General features: G+C 42.6%; 1 protein-coding gene across 3 annotated transcripts in view; it reads right to left on the bottom strand.

Annotated features, from left to right (window-relative positions):
• Nucleotides 1-12,255, bottom strand: part of GFPT1 (glutamine--fructose-6-phosphate transaminase 1) — a 62,217-nt gene extending 49,962 nt beyond the window's left edge. For 2 of the 3 annotated variants that reach the window (XM_055241047.2, XM_055241048.2), the window contains exon 1: nucleotides 12,028-12,255. In XM_055241047.2, the coding sequence (XP_055097022.1) occupies nucleotides 12,028-12,034 (7 nt within the window). In that variant the 5' untranslated portion in view covers nucleotides 12,035-12,255. Of the gene's footprint in view, nucleotides 1-8,002; nucleotides 8,160-12,027 lie in introns of those variants that run through there. The other variant, XM_063617854.1, reaches the window with a different exon arrangement.
• Between the last annotated feature and the right edge of the window lie 1,724 nt (nucleotides 12,256-13,979).

The raw sequence follows: 13,979 nt of genomic DNA, 5'->3' as shown, positions 1-13,979 counted from the left end.
ATTACTTGTTCATCATATCAGCAAATGACAACCACGTAACAACTCTTGAAAATTCACAGAAAAAGAGCAATCACTTGGAAAAACAAAACTAGAAATCAAAGGAGTAATACAATGTGAACTGAACCAGATAAGCAAAGAAGTAACAGAACAAAGGTAAGGGAAATCCACACTTTTAGGAATGGCAGCATGGGCATTATCTGAGGTTTTCCATGGCTGTGTTTTGGCCAGAGTGGGCATAGCTTTAATGTATCAAAACTGAAGACTAAATATATAAAATATATAAAAGTACAAGTTCAAGCTGCTTATTTTAAAACTTCCCTTTTTCTTAACATTTCACTGTAATTCTACTGATTCATAAGAAGTTTAAATTAATTCTGTGAGATAGAACTCCCAAAAAACTAGTCTTCATTTCCATCTGAAAAGAGATATTTACTTCTATAGAGTGTGATCCTATTGAAACATTTCAGTATACAAAAATGGCGCATTGTTGATACCCAACAGGAAAGCCATAACATATATGCTAATCACCATGATCAATACAGTACAATTTTCTCAAATAAATTATTATGCCCTAAAAAAGAGAAACTTACACATTAAAATCCAAAATAACCTGAAACAATGGCTTCAACTCTCCCCAAAGAAGTAGTTCCAGGCCAAAGACTTACAGAAATCCCGTATTTTATTCAGATTAAAAAAAGATACACACACACCTTACATTTTTATTTTTTAAGCTTTCCTGTAACGCACAGTCATCTTACTTTCACAGCACCACCACCCTGTAAGGGAGGATAGAACATCTATCTTACATAATTCAAAAATAGAAATTTAGTTAACTGATATCCCAGAGATACCCACAAATAGCATTCCCAACTTCAAAGCACAGCAATTAAGATAAGGATAAACAAAATGCTGCTTAAGTATATTTCTAAGGTAAGAGTGGTAGCGGCACAGCAATGTGCAACTTCAAACTTTCAATGGCTACTCATGATATAAACACTAGAGGGCAGTAGAAGAGTCTCCAGACCAATCTGCACCCATTTAATTCAGAAGAATGTCTGGGGTTTCTGTTATTACTGCTGTTCCTTCATAAAGTATCTGTAATATTAATAAACCAATAACCCAATTGTAAATCAATCTTTGCACTCCTCACCCATGGGTCACTGATCTTTGAGAAAGATTAAACACCTACAGATAACTATCAGTTAAGTATTTTAATCAGGTCTTTAAAAGACAATATACAGAACACAAATCTTTTCTAAAACAATACTTTAATACAAATGTGGGCCACGTGCAGCGGCTCACGCCTGTAATCCCAACTTTGGGACGCTAAGGCAGGCGCATCACCCGAAGCCAGGAAATCAAGACCAGCCTGGCCAACATGGCGAAACCCATCATTACTACTAAAAATACAAAAATTGGCCGGGCATGGTGGCGTGCGCCTGTACTCCAGCTAGTTGGGAGGCTGAGATGGGGAGAATCACTTGAACCCAGGAGGCGGAGGTTGCAGTGAGCCGAGATCACACCGCTGCACTCCAGCCTGGGAGACAGAGCAAGACTCCATCTCAAAAAAAAAAAAAAAAAAAAGTGTGAAAAAAACTGAATCTGAACTAGTTCCCACCACTGTGACTGCATCAGCTAGAGTCCACTAAAGGAGGATACAATCTAGCTTATTTGAAAACAGAAGACTGCCGAGGATTGTTTGCAGTCTGTCCAGAGCTGCCAAACTCTAATAATGCAGCACATCCAGAAAAACTCACTCCTAAACTCTTTTTTAAGAAATCTAAGTCTGATAGTAAAAGTAAAAATGTAAGCCAGATGGTAAAAATGAAAGTTGGTAAAAACGTAAAAATGTAAGCTGGATGGTAAATGATTTAAAGATTAAATATGTATATTAATTTGTTAAAACTATTTAAATGCTAATGATATAAAATTGTTTTTAAGACAATTTACAGACTCCACTTTTTTTAAAAGTTAATGCGGCAGGGCTGGGTGGCTCACGCCTGTAATCCCAGCACCTTGGAGGCCAAAGCGGGTGGATCACATGAGGTCAGGAGTTCAAGACCAGCCTGGGCAACATGCTGAAACTCCATCTCTACAAAAATACCAAAATTAGCCAGGCATGATGGCAGGTGCCTGTAATCCCAGCTACTCAGGAGGCTGAGGCAGGAGAATTGCTTGAACCTGGGAGGCAGAGGTTGCAGTGAGCTGAGATCGTGCCACTATACTCTAGCCTGGGCAACAGAGAAAGACTCTGTCTCAAAAAAAAAAAAAAAAAAATTAAGTAGTGCAATATTAAATTCAGTTTTTAATAATGTAACTCAACAACAGCATTCAACTTTGATAATACTTCTAACTTCAATCTCCTTGGTTTATAATGGCTCACTATATGAATCTTGAGAGCTTAAGAACATTTCGGCTGGGCACAGTGGCTCACACCTGTAATCCCGACACTTTGGGAGGCCGAGGCAGGCGGTTCACGAGGTCAGGAGTTCAAGACCAGCCTGACCAACATGGTGAAACCCCGTCTCTACTAAAAATACAAAAAAAAAAAAGTAGCCAGCTGTGGTGGCACATGCCTGTAGTCTCAGCTACTCGGGAGGCTGAGGCATGAGAGTAGCTTGAACCTGGGAGGCAGAGGTTGCAGTGAACCTAGACTACACCACTGCACTCCAGCCTGGGCAACAGAGCAAGACTCCGTCTCAAAAAAAAAAAAAAAAGTAATAGAGCTAGAAGAAGGAAGGGGATTAGCCTCAGACATACCTGATGAGGGAAATGGGAGCTAAGAAGATGAACTTGTCAGTTTCATAGCCCTGTCCCTTGATAGCACTACTAGCCCAAGACATTCCACCTGTGGGGATACTGGGTTAAGTGTATCTTGGCGTGCCCAAGACAATATTGGCAGCAATTCATCAGGTATGCAGGGCATGTTCACAAGGGAGGCATTCACAACTCACAATGATGCTTGTTAGAGCAGAAATCGTTAGTTTGACCTCTATTTTCAAGTCTTTGACTTGTCTTATCAAAACTCCCACTAAACAGTTCTTTTTTTTTTTTTTTTTTTGAAACAGAGTCTTGCTCTGTCGCCAAGGCTGGAGCCATCTCAGCTCACTGCAACCTCCACCTCCCAGGTTCCAGCAATTCCCCTGCCTCAGCCTCCCAAGTAGCTGGGATTACAGGGGCTGCCGCCATGCCCAGCTAATTTTTTGTATTTTTAGTAGAGATGCGGTTTCACCATGTTGGCTAGGCTGGTCTCCAACTCCTGACCTCAGGTGATCCACCCGCCTCGGCCTCCCAAAGTGCTAGGATTACAGGCATAAGCCACTGCACCCGGCCTAAACTCCCAATAAACTGTTCTTAAGTAAGGTAATGACAAAAGCCTAAAATCAACTTTCCGCCACTCTTCGGTAATTGCTCTAAGAGCACAAACAGTAGCTGTATAAGCATAGATTTTCTACCCCCAAATCAGCACGCACTTCACAAGTGTAAGCTTTCTTACTAATAAAATATACTTGGAATAAAATAACTCCCTAACTGAAGCAGATGCTTGAACCTACAGGCATCATTCTCAGAAAATGGCAACTTAAATTCAATGACAAAAAAGCACTTATGAGCACCTTGCCAACAAAATTTCAGAAGCAATCTGGATCACAGACTAGACACACCTGGTTGAAAGCAATGTAGCTGCAAATAAAGACTGTTAAACCTTATTGAAAAGAAAACTGAACACAACTGACTAGTCAAATTATTAAAATTCCTATGCCTGGTCGCATTTATTTCCTTATGAATACAAGATTTTATTTTTATATATTTTATCATTTGACAGCTTCAATATTTTGGGACCCTAAACATTGTAACTTATCAGTGATTAGTGTTCAAATTCATTCTCTAAACTTAAAACTTCTGAATCAAAATCCACCTACAATGTCACTTAAACTCTAAATTTGTTTTATTTTTCTTATAATACTAGTCACAAATTAATTCATCATCATCATTAAAAATTCAAAGTAGGCCAGGAGCGGTGGCTCATGTCTGTAATCCCAGCACTTTAGGAAGAGAGGCAGGAGGATTATTTGAGCTCAGGAGTTCAAAACCAGCCAGGGCAACATAGAAAGACTCTGTCTCTATTAAAATTTGAAATAAATAAATAAAGATTAAAACTATACAGATGCTACAGAATTAATTGTGAAAATCTCTCCTTTCTGTCTCCACACAGGTTCCAACCCCTTTCTCAGAGATAACTTGTTAATCCCATACACACAGTCCCAGTCCTTCAGCTATAAATTTTTCTACAGGCCAGGCACAGTAGCAGATGCCTGTAATCCCACCACTTTTGGAGGCCAAGGCGGGAGGATCACTTGAGGGCAGGAGTTTGAGATCAGCCTGGGCAATACAGGGAGACCCTGTCTCTACAAAAAAATAAAAAATTAGGCATGGCGGTGCATGCCTGTAGTCCCAGCTACTTTGAAGCCTGAGGTGGGAGAATCACTTGAGCCCAGGGGTTCAAGGATGCAGTGAACTAGTCAATATTATAATTATGGAATCACATTCTACATTTAAGATTTCTTTAAAATTAAGTATTATTTGAGATACATTTTCTTTTTTCTTTTCACCAGGGGCTCTGCTCTGTCGCCCAGGCTGGAGTACAGTGGCACAATCCCAGCCCATTAAAACCACCACCTCTTGGACTCAAGTGATCCTCTCATCTCAGCCTCCCAAGTAGCTGGGACCACAGGCACATGCCAATGTGCCTGTAATTAATTAATTTATTTATTTATTTATAATTTTTGAGACAGAGTTTTGCTCTTGTCACCAAGGCTGGAATACAGTGATGCGATCTCGGCTCACTGCAACCTCTGTCTCTCAGGTTGGAGCAATTCTCCTACCTCAGCCTCTGGAGTAGCTGGGATTACAGGCGTGAGCTACCATGCCCAGTTATTTTTTTATTTCTTGTAAAGATGAGGTCTCACTATATGCCCAGGCTAGTCTCGAACTCCTGGACTCAAGCAATCCTCTTGTTTCGGCCTCCCAAAGTGCTGGGATTACAGGCATGAGCCACTGCATCCAGCCAAGATACATCTTCTACAATCCTAAAAGCACACATAAAGGCCAGGCGCGGTGGCTCATGCCTGTAATCCCAGCACTTTGGGAGGCCGAGGAGGGTGGATCACTTGAGGTCAGGAGTTCGAGATCAGCCCGGCCAATGTGGTGAAACCCCGTCTCTATTAAAAATACAAAAATTAGCCAGGCATGGTGACGCGTGCCTGTCCCAGCTACTCAGGAGGCTGAGGCAGGACAATCACTTGAGCCCGGGAGGTGGGGCAGAGGGTGCAGTGGGCCGAGACTGCGCCACTGCACTCCAGGCTGGGCGACACAGTGAGATTCTGTCTCAAAAAAATAAAAAATTTAAAAGTAAAATAAAATAAATCACACATACAAAAATAACATACGGAGTGAAACAATTAAGACTTTCAATTATTTGTGTGTTTAATTGGTTCATGTCTCCCCTACTTTATTGTAACTATTGCCACTAGAAGGGGCTCCACGACACATCTCTTGCACATTTAACATTCTGGAGCTCAAATCACTAGTTTAAGTCCTGACATCTCTATATATTCCCTCACAGTCTACCTATGTCATCATCTTTCTTGAGAAAAAAAAACCATGTACTTCCTGCTCACAATCTTCAAATATTCCATCTCTCTCTCTTCTCTCTGAACATTCACATCAGACCACAATTTTTCATCATTCTGCTAAGTCAAACCCTCTGGGTCCACTGTGCTCTGACTCCTAGTCTCTGAGCATCTCTACATTGAACTATGACAGCCAAGGAGAACTCATCTATCCATTTCAGTCCACTTTCGGATGGGCCCTTTGAAATGCTGACCAATCCTATTAATTCATCACTTGCTTAACTTTCAAACTTCTCCCAGATATTATTTTACAGTCTAAGCTACATACTACTCTCAAATCTTCATTTTCTCTTCCCAGCTTCTTTTTCATTTTTGGTAGATTCTTACTTTATAGAATTAAAGTCTTTTTTTTCATACAGAGTCTCATTCTGTCACCCAGGCTGGAGGGCAGTGGCGCTATCTCAGCTCACTGCAACCTCCACCTCCTGAGTTCAAGCGATTCTCCCGCCTCAGCCTCTCGAGCAGCAGCTGGGATTACAGGCGTGTGTTAACATGCCTGGCTAATTTTTGTATTTTTAGCAGAGACGGGGTTTCACCATGTTGGCCAGGCTGGTCTCGAACTCCTGACCTCAGGTGATCTGCCCGCCTCGGCCTCCCAAAGTGCTAGGATTACAGGCGTGACCCACTGGGCCTGGCCAGAATTAAAGTCTTCATTTTCTTTTTTTGTTTTTAAAATATAGAGACAAGGTCTCACTATGCTGTCCCAGCTGGTATCAAACTCCAAGCCTCAAGTGATCCTCCTGCCTCAGCCTTCCAAAATGCTGAGTTTACAAGCGTGAGTCACTGCCCCTCATCCATCTTCTTTTCAACAGTTTAACAACACATATATTAAATACTTCTCATCCTTCCTTGTAACCTCAAGAGAGACATATTACACATACTACTCTCTGAAGCTAGCCTCTCCCCTACTTGTAACTTTTTTTTTTTTTTTTTTAAACAGTCCTGCTCTCACTCAGTACCCAGGCTGGAGTGCAGCAGCACAATCATAGCTCAATGCAGCCTCAAACTCCTGGGCTCAATCCTCCCACCTCAGTCTTCTAAGTAGACTGGACTACAGGTATGCACCACCATGCCTGGCTAATTTTTTTTTTTTTTTAATAGAGATGGGATCTCGCTATGTTGCCCGGGCTGATCTTGAACTCCTAGCCTCAAGCAATCCTCCTGCCTCAGCTTCCTGAGTGGCTGGGATTACAGGTGTGAGCCAAAACACTGGCTACTTATAACTCTTTTTTTTTTTCTTTTTTTAATTGAGACAGTGTCATTCTGTCACCCAGGCTGGGGTGCAGTGGTGTGATCTCAGCTCACTGCAACCTTCACCTCCCAGGTTCAAGCAATTCTCCTCCCTCAGCCTCCCAAGTAGCTGGGATTACAGGTGCGTACCATGACAGCTGGCTAATTTTTGTATTTTTAGTAGAGATGGGGCTTCGCTATGTTGGCCAGGCTGGTCTCAAACTCCTGACTTCAAGTGATTCGCCCACCTCAGCCTCCCAAAGTGCTGGTATTACCGGAGGGAACCCTGTGCTGGGCCTTACTCCTAACTCTTAATGAGTGTTTCTCCAACTTTGTAAATACAGAACCCTTTTGTTAACATCAAAATATTCTGAGGCTCCTTCACAACAATGGGTTTTTTTATTATTCAATGATCTAGAACAATTATTCAATGATCTAGAACAATTTTTATTCAACTTACAGACAAAGTTATAAGCATATGAATAAGCAATGAACACCCTGTAACAACTTCAGGGCTTGTAGGTCAGGAACCACAGCTCTAGAATTCAACTTCTCAACACTCCCAGGGGACTTCAATCCCCAAATCCTCTTCTTTTTCGTATTACTTGCAGCCCTCCACCTAAACACAAACTGAGATCCTTCTGCCTTGACATATGCAATTTCTCTAATAATTTCTTTATAACCATATCCAATTAACTTCTCTGCAGTATTAACATATGAATGACCTTTTTCCACTTTTACAGACTCTGTTCAAGGCAATATACTACTTTGGAACTCTTCTGCCTTTAGCCACTGTTCTTTGGTCTGTTTTTCTGGCACTTCTATTTCCTCCTTCAACCCCTCTGGTAGTAGTTCTCAAACTATTTCCGCCTCCATTCACTGATGGGTAACATATGCCATTAATGATTACCTCTCACAGTATACTAATTCTCTACAAGTTGAGTAAAAGTCCTGCCCCATCACCCAGAACATTCCTGACCTAATACAGATACCCAAAGCCCAGAGCTCTCCAGTCTCTAAATTTCTACTCATTCCACTTGTGATCTATGACATGGCAATGAACAAGGACTGTGTATTTTCACCTGAAGCTGTTGCATGTGCATTCATTTTCTTTCCTCTGATCAGGCAGCAATTCCTTGAAGGCAACTCTCTTATTTTAGTCATCTCTGCAAAGGGCAGAGTGCCAAGTATAAAGCCATCATTTCAAATATCTGCAAGTATCTTCTAACACTTTTTAGGCACCTGAAACATACGGTCAAAAAATTCTCAAACCACAGAAACAGAACACTATTTCACCGGATGCTAAAAAGGAATGAAGTAAAGAAAGGTTTCATAATTAAAGGTTTAAGAACTACCTGGTTAAATAAAGTTAGGTATATATTTAGAACTTTCTGGAACCTTTAATCTTACTAATTGTGAATCTCTAAGAGCAGAATTTCCCAAACTTGTGTTACAAAACCCTCTCCCGCCTTCTACTGCTCATTACCAAAACCTATTAACCTCCATTTCCAGGGGACAATTGAAGAAATGCTTATTAAGCAATTATTTTCTCTCACAACTTCTTCATATCCAGTATATGTAAGGATATGTTAATAGTACTGGTTTTATGACCAATCCCAGCAGCCAATCTCAGCATCCCTCAATTATCCCCAAAGCCATTAGACAGTATAATTACAAAAAACTTTTGAAAAATTCATTTTAGGATACTTTAAAATTGCAAGTTCCTTTACTGCTTTTAAAAAGGATCTCATTTGCAAACATTCCATTTTATTTATTTATTTATTTATTTATTTATTTATTTTGAGACAGAGTCTCACTCTTGTCTCCCAGGCTGGAGTAGAATGGCACGATCTCAGCTCACTGCAACCTCCGCCTCCTGGGTTCAACAGATTCTCCTGCCTCAGCCTCCCGAGTAACTAGGATTACAGGTGTGCACCACTATGCCCATCTAATTTTTTTGTATTTTTAGTAGAGACAGGGCTTCACCATGTTGGTCAGGCTGGTCTCAAACTCCTGACCTCAGGTGATCCACCTGCCTCAGCCTCCGAAAGTGCTGGGATTGCAGGCGTGAGCCACCACGCCCATCCCCAAAATTTCATTTTATATACACCATCGGATCAGAAGGGTATAACCTCACATTTATAAAAACAATAGCAAAATCTGTTAAAAGCTAGGAATAGCTTAAGTGACTTGGCACTCTCTCAGCAAAACCAAAAATAATGCAAATAAAAAGGACAAAGTATATTCCAAACTACCAAGAAAAAGGAAGATAAAATAAATTTGGAAAAGAGACACACTATTCTTCTCTGGAAGATTCTCAATGCTTATTATTAATACATTAAAGATTCCAAGAAATCCTCCAATCAAAAAACAAAACAAAACATTACCACGCGATTTAATATGTTGCTTCCCAAATTTACTAGACCATAGGATCTTTTTTCCTAACACTTATTAACATCCCAACACAAGTTGGTAAACATATCAATTTTATCAGTATATCTGACTGAAAAAAGCATATCAGAATCTTCAATCCTCATTCTTCTGCTTCAACATTGTACAACGTTGAAATAAAATAATCTTTTAGGAAAATTTAACTACGGCCAGGTAAAGTGGCTCACTCCTGTAATCCCAGCACCTTGGGAGGCTGAGGTGGGTGGATTACCTGAGGTCAGGAGACCAGCCTGGTCAATATGGTGAAACGCTACCTCTACCAAAAACGCAAAAATTAGCCAGGTGTGGTGGTACACCCCTGTAATCCCAGCTACTCGGGAGGCTGAACCCTGGAGACGGAGGCTGCAGTGGGCCAAGATCATGCCGCTGCACTCCAGCCTGGGCGACACAGCGTGAGACCCCGTCTCAAAAAAAAAAAAAGAAAGAAAAAGAAAAACTTAACTAGATAGCAAGTAATCATAAGGTAAGCTTCCAGATTTTCCCATCTAGTCTAATTTTCACTCCATTTCTCTGCTCAGGAATTTTAGTGCAATGACTAAGATGTGGGAGGAAAATAATGACACTCATCTTCTTATCTTTCAGAATTTACATTAGAGAGAAAATAAATTCTGAACCCTACCCCTAGAATCAGGCAAAATCGTGGTATGACTTAAAAGCAGGACCTCAGAAATGCCTCAAATACTCACTTTTTATTTCTTCAATACCTGTTTCCTCAGCAGTAAAACTCTGTGGAATGGAGACACGGACTATGTGAAAACTCCCAACATTTAGTCTCCACCCTAAATGTATCTCCTTATCTGAACCTGATTTCCATATCTGATTTATTTATATTTATTTATCATTTTTAGATGGAGTTTTGCTCTTTTTTTACCCAGGCTGGATTGCAATGGTGCGATCTCGGCTCACTGCAACCTCCACCTCCTGGGTTCAAGCAATTCTCCTGCCTCAGCCTCCCGAATAGCTAGGATAACAGGCGCGTACCACCACGCCCAGCTAATTTTGTATTTTTAGTAGAGACGGAGTTTCACCATGTTGGCCAGGCTAGTCTTGAACTCCTGACCTCAGGTGATCCACCTGCCTGGGCCTCCCAAAGTGCTGGGATTATAGGCGGGAGCCGCCACACCCAGCGCTGATTTTTTTTTTTTTTTCAGTAAGTACTTTGACTACGTTTTTTTTCCTGGAACATGATGAAATGACCTGCAACCAGAATGTCAAGTACTTGATGAGGCACACCCCTCATCATTCAGGAACAGTTAACTACCAAATGAAGCACACTGGAGATTGACCAGTTTGCAAATTCACTACTTCATAGCATCAAACTAAATGCTAAACCATTCTACTAAGTAGACACTGCAAAAGTCTGATTCTGAAGTCAGCTCTACTCTAATAATTTCAGTAAGCTATTTATAGGTGTTTCTGTTTTTATGTGGGTTTTTTTTAATCTACTCTAAATTTAAACCTGCTCCTCATTTTCAGAAGCTGAAATGAGCATAAAGTTAAATACAGGAAATATATACACTAACAAGTACAATCCACCTCCTGTTCAGTTCCTTCGTGCAAAAGGCTGCAAATAAGAAGTCTCCCAGAGAGTTTTCAATTCTCTTAAAATGGTACTTCCCTTAAAAAAAAAAAAAAAAAGTGTTTTCTTCCAGGGATAAAGTCGGTTGTAAATTTCAATAAGAAAGGTAAGAATACAACTATTTTTACTGGCAATAGCCAAGTTAACACCAATTTTAGAGGATATCAGTCATGTCAGACACGATTCTCAAAATCTCTTTCACTGACACTTAGGTAATCATAAACGACTCTCAAAACATGGAATAAAAGAGCCTAACCTTAATTTTTTAAGGCTCTAGGAAAAATATTTGTTAAACTTTCCACAGCTAGTATTTTTAATGGGTGCACATGCAAAGGATAAATGATATTTTTCATAGTTGGTATTCTAAAGGGGTATACATCCAAGGTATAACTGATATTTTTCAGAGCTGGCATTTTTAATGGGTGCACACGCAAATGATAAATAATGTATAACCTATCGCCATAGACATTTGAAGGCTTCTTCCACCAGAGGATCAGGTCTAAGCCCATTAACCAAGCTATTGATTAGCAATGGTTTCTGTCGAGACAACGGATGGCAGGAAGTATCACGTTTAATGCCACTACCGTGGCTCTAGCTAGGGTCTGTTTTCTATTGGGCCTGCCCGAAAACGAGTAAAATATTTTTTGAAAGATTTTTAGAAAAATGCAAGGTAAGTTCAAGAGACCTCGCCCGAGGTTCCACAGGTTGCCTCACTCACCTGGTGGGCCCTTTTGAAGGCACCCCCCTCCACACCTCAATTCCCTCAGCCCTCTCCTCCTTTTTCAATAAAGGCGTTTCTCTCCCCTCTCGGTTCCTTCTCCGCGCCAAGGCGCCCGCTGGCCCCCGGCAAAGGGGGCCCGCCTTCCTCTCAGGTGCCTTTCTCCCGGCCGCCACCCCCTCTCCCGCCCTTGGATGCCGGCCCCCGCCCACGCAGCCACCACTGGACGCCCCTTGCCCATCACCCAGACTTCGCACCCTCCACACTCCCGCTTCCGCCCGTTGCCTTGGGCCTTAGCGGCGCCCGCACCGCACCCCAGCGCCGCCCGGCAACACGCCCCCCGCTCCCGGCCCCCTTACCACACATGATGCCGGAGACACGGCCCGCGAGGCCAGGGGCGAGTGGCTGGCGGGATCGGGGGTGCACACACGAGCTTCGGTGGGCAATCTGCGGGCTCGGGGGCCGGGGTGGCGCCGACACGACTCCCTCGGGGATGCGACGGCCAAGGCAACGACAGCCTTCTCCGCCTCCCGGGCTCCGCCAGCAACCGCCGCCGGGCCCCGCCCCTCGGCGCGCAGCGCGCCGCCGCCGGTAGGCCCCATTGAACCGCTCACGCGCCGCTCACGCGCAAGTCCCGCCTCCCAGCGCTGCCCCGCCCCCCGAGCCCACGCAGGCGCTGGACTGCTGGCGGCGGAGACGTGGCAGTGGCTCGTGGCCGCGTCCGCCTGGAGTTCCTGGAGACGCCCGCCCGGGGGCGAGCCGCGGGAGGGACCGAACCGAGAGGGAGGGAGAAACTCAGCACCTGGCAGGGAATGACGGAGAGAGAAGGATGGAATTGTTAGCAAAGCAATAACCCGGGTGCGCGCCCCGTGCTGCCCCAGGCCCCACGCGCCAGCACTGCACGAAGCGGGGAAAGAGGAGGAAGAAAGCAGGAAGTCTGAAAAGGGAATCCTGGGGGACATAAGGCTGAAAAAAAAATGCAAAGAATTACGTTGAGATGGGAGGAGAGAGATAACAAAATTCTTGACTGCAAAGCCCCAAAGGTCAGCCTCTCTGGTGATAAGCAATTCAATTCCCTGTATAATATGCTTGGCCCCTGAAAGCCCTCCGCATCCATTGCCTCCATAACCCTCAGTTTATTGTGGAGGGGTAGAGGAGGAATGTAAGGCTCAACTATCCGACTGTGAGCCTGGACGTAAGAAACTGCTGGCCCACCTCCTCCCATGGCCTACCTGAGACGGCTAGGAATTCCCTAGCTGTAACAGCCGCGCGTTTGACTTATGAACGATTCATTCTATGAATTAATGCGCCATGTCTGACAAGAAAGACTTTGATTAGAGAGGGATGATGTTTCTGAGAATTTATTACCTGGGCATTTGCTTTAAACAGCCTTAAATGATATCTTCAGTCAAATGTAGAGTAATCAGAACTCTATAATGGCTCTAGAGTAGAGTAGTATTAAAAACGTACATGGCACACAGAATTCCTGGAGTGCTGACTGCTGTTCACGTGTCTGGTCTTAGCCATCCTTCCAGTCCTATACACTCCCAACAGGCTCAACAGGTAGTTCCTCAACTGGGCCAAGATTCTCAAACCTTTTGCACACTTTGGTTACTCTGCATAGAATCCCCACCACGTGTCTGTTTAGATGCTACCTCTTCAGGAAAGCCTTTTTTATCTCCCCCAGACAGACTTGGAGACATGCATTAACCTCTCACTGTTTGAGCTACTCACTGTAAAGAAATATGCTTTGATATTTTATGATTTTCTGTATTTTCCCACTGAGCTATAAGTTTCTTGAAGCTAGAACTAGATTTTACATACCCAACACTTTTAGACCACAGCACAAAGTAAAAGATCAAATTTATTTTGGAATGAGTGAAAAGAAGTCCTATTTTCTTAGCGGAATTAAACTTCTATGGCAGGTTATATGATTAAGTGAGCATAAGGCTTTCAGTTTTTCTTATGGGGAAAAGTGCCTTTTTTCACTTGCCTCAGAGTGGCTGAAAAATGTCACATTTAACTAAGCATAGTATTTCTCACCTAAAAGCCCTTTTGATATTTCAATCCCTTAAACAGGTCCCTAGATCACCCAAAGTATTTTAAAAAAAAAAAAACAGTGAGCTTTTTGGTAATAATACATTTCTTAATTCAAGAAACAAAAGACTGTGGATATACATCTAGCCTAAGAACCCTCATCTAAGGCTCTGGTTAGAACTCCGTTGTATTACCGAGAAGCCAAGGTATGGTTCCAGTGCTCAAGCAACATCTTTGTGCACTGGCAGCAAACCTGTCGATGCCACAAAGAAAA

The sequence above is a fragment of the Symphalangus syndactylus genome, chromosome 14 (assembly GCF_028878055.3).
Source record: "Symphalangus syndactylus isolate Jambi chromosome 14, NHGRI_mSymSyn1-v2.1_pri, whole genome shotgun sequence".
In the NCBI taxonomy this organism is placed as follows: Eukaryota; Metazoa; Chordata; class Mammalia; order Primates; family Hylobatidae; genus Symphalangus; species Symphalangus syndactylus.
Note: the sequence above shows the minus strand (reverse complement) of the source record. Positions and strands in the feature narration are given on the sequence as shown.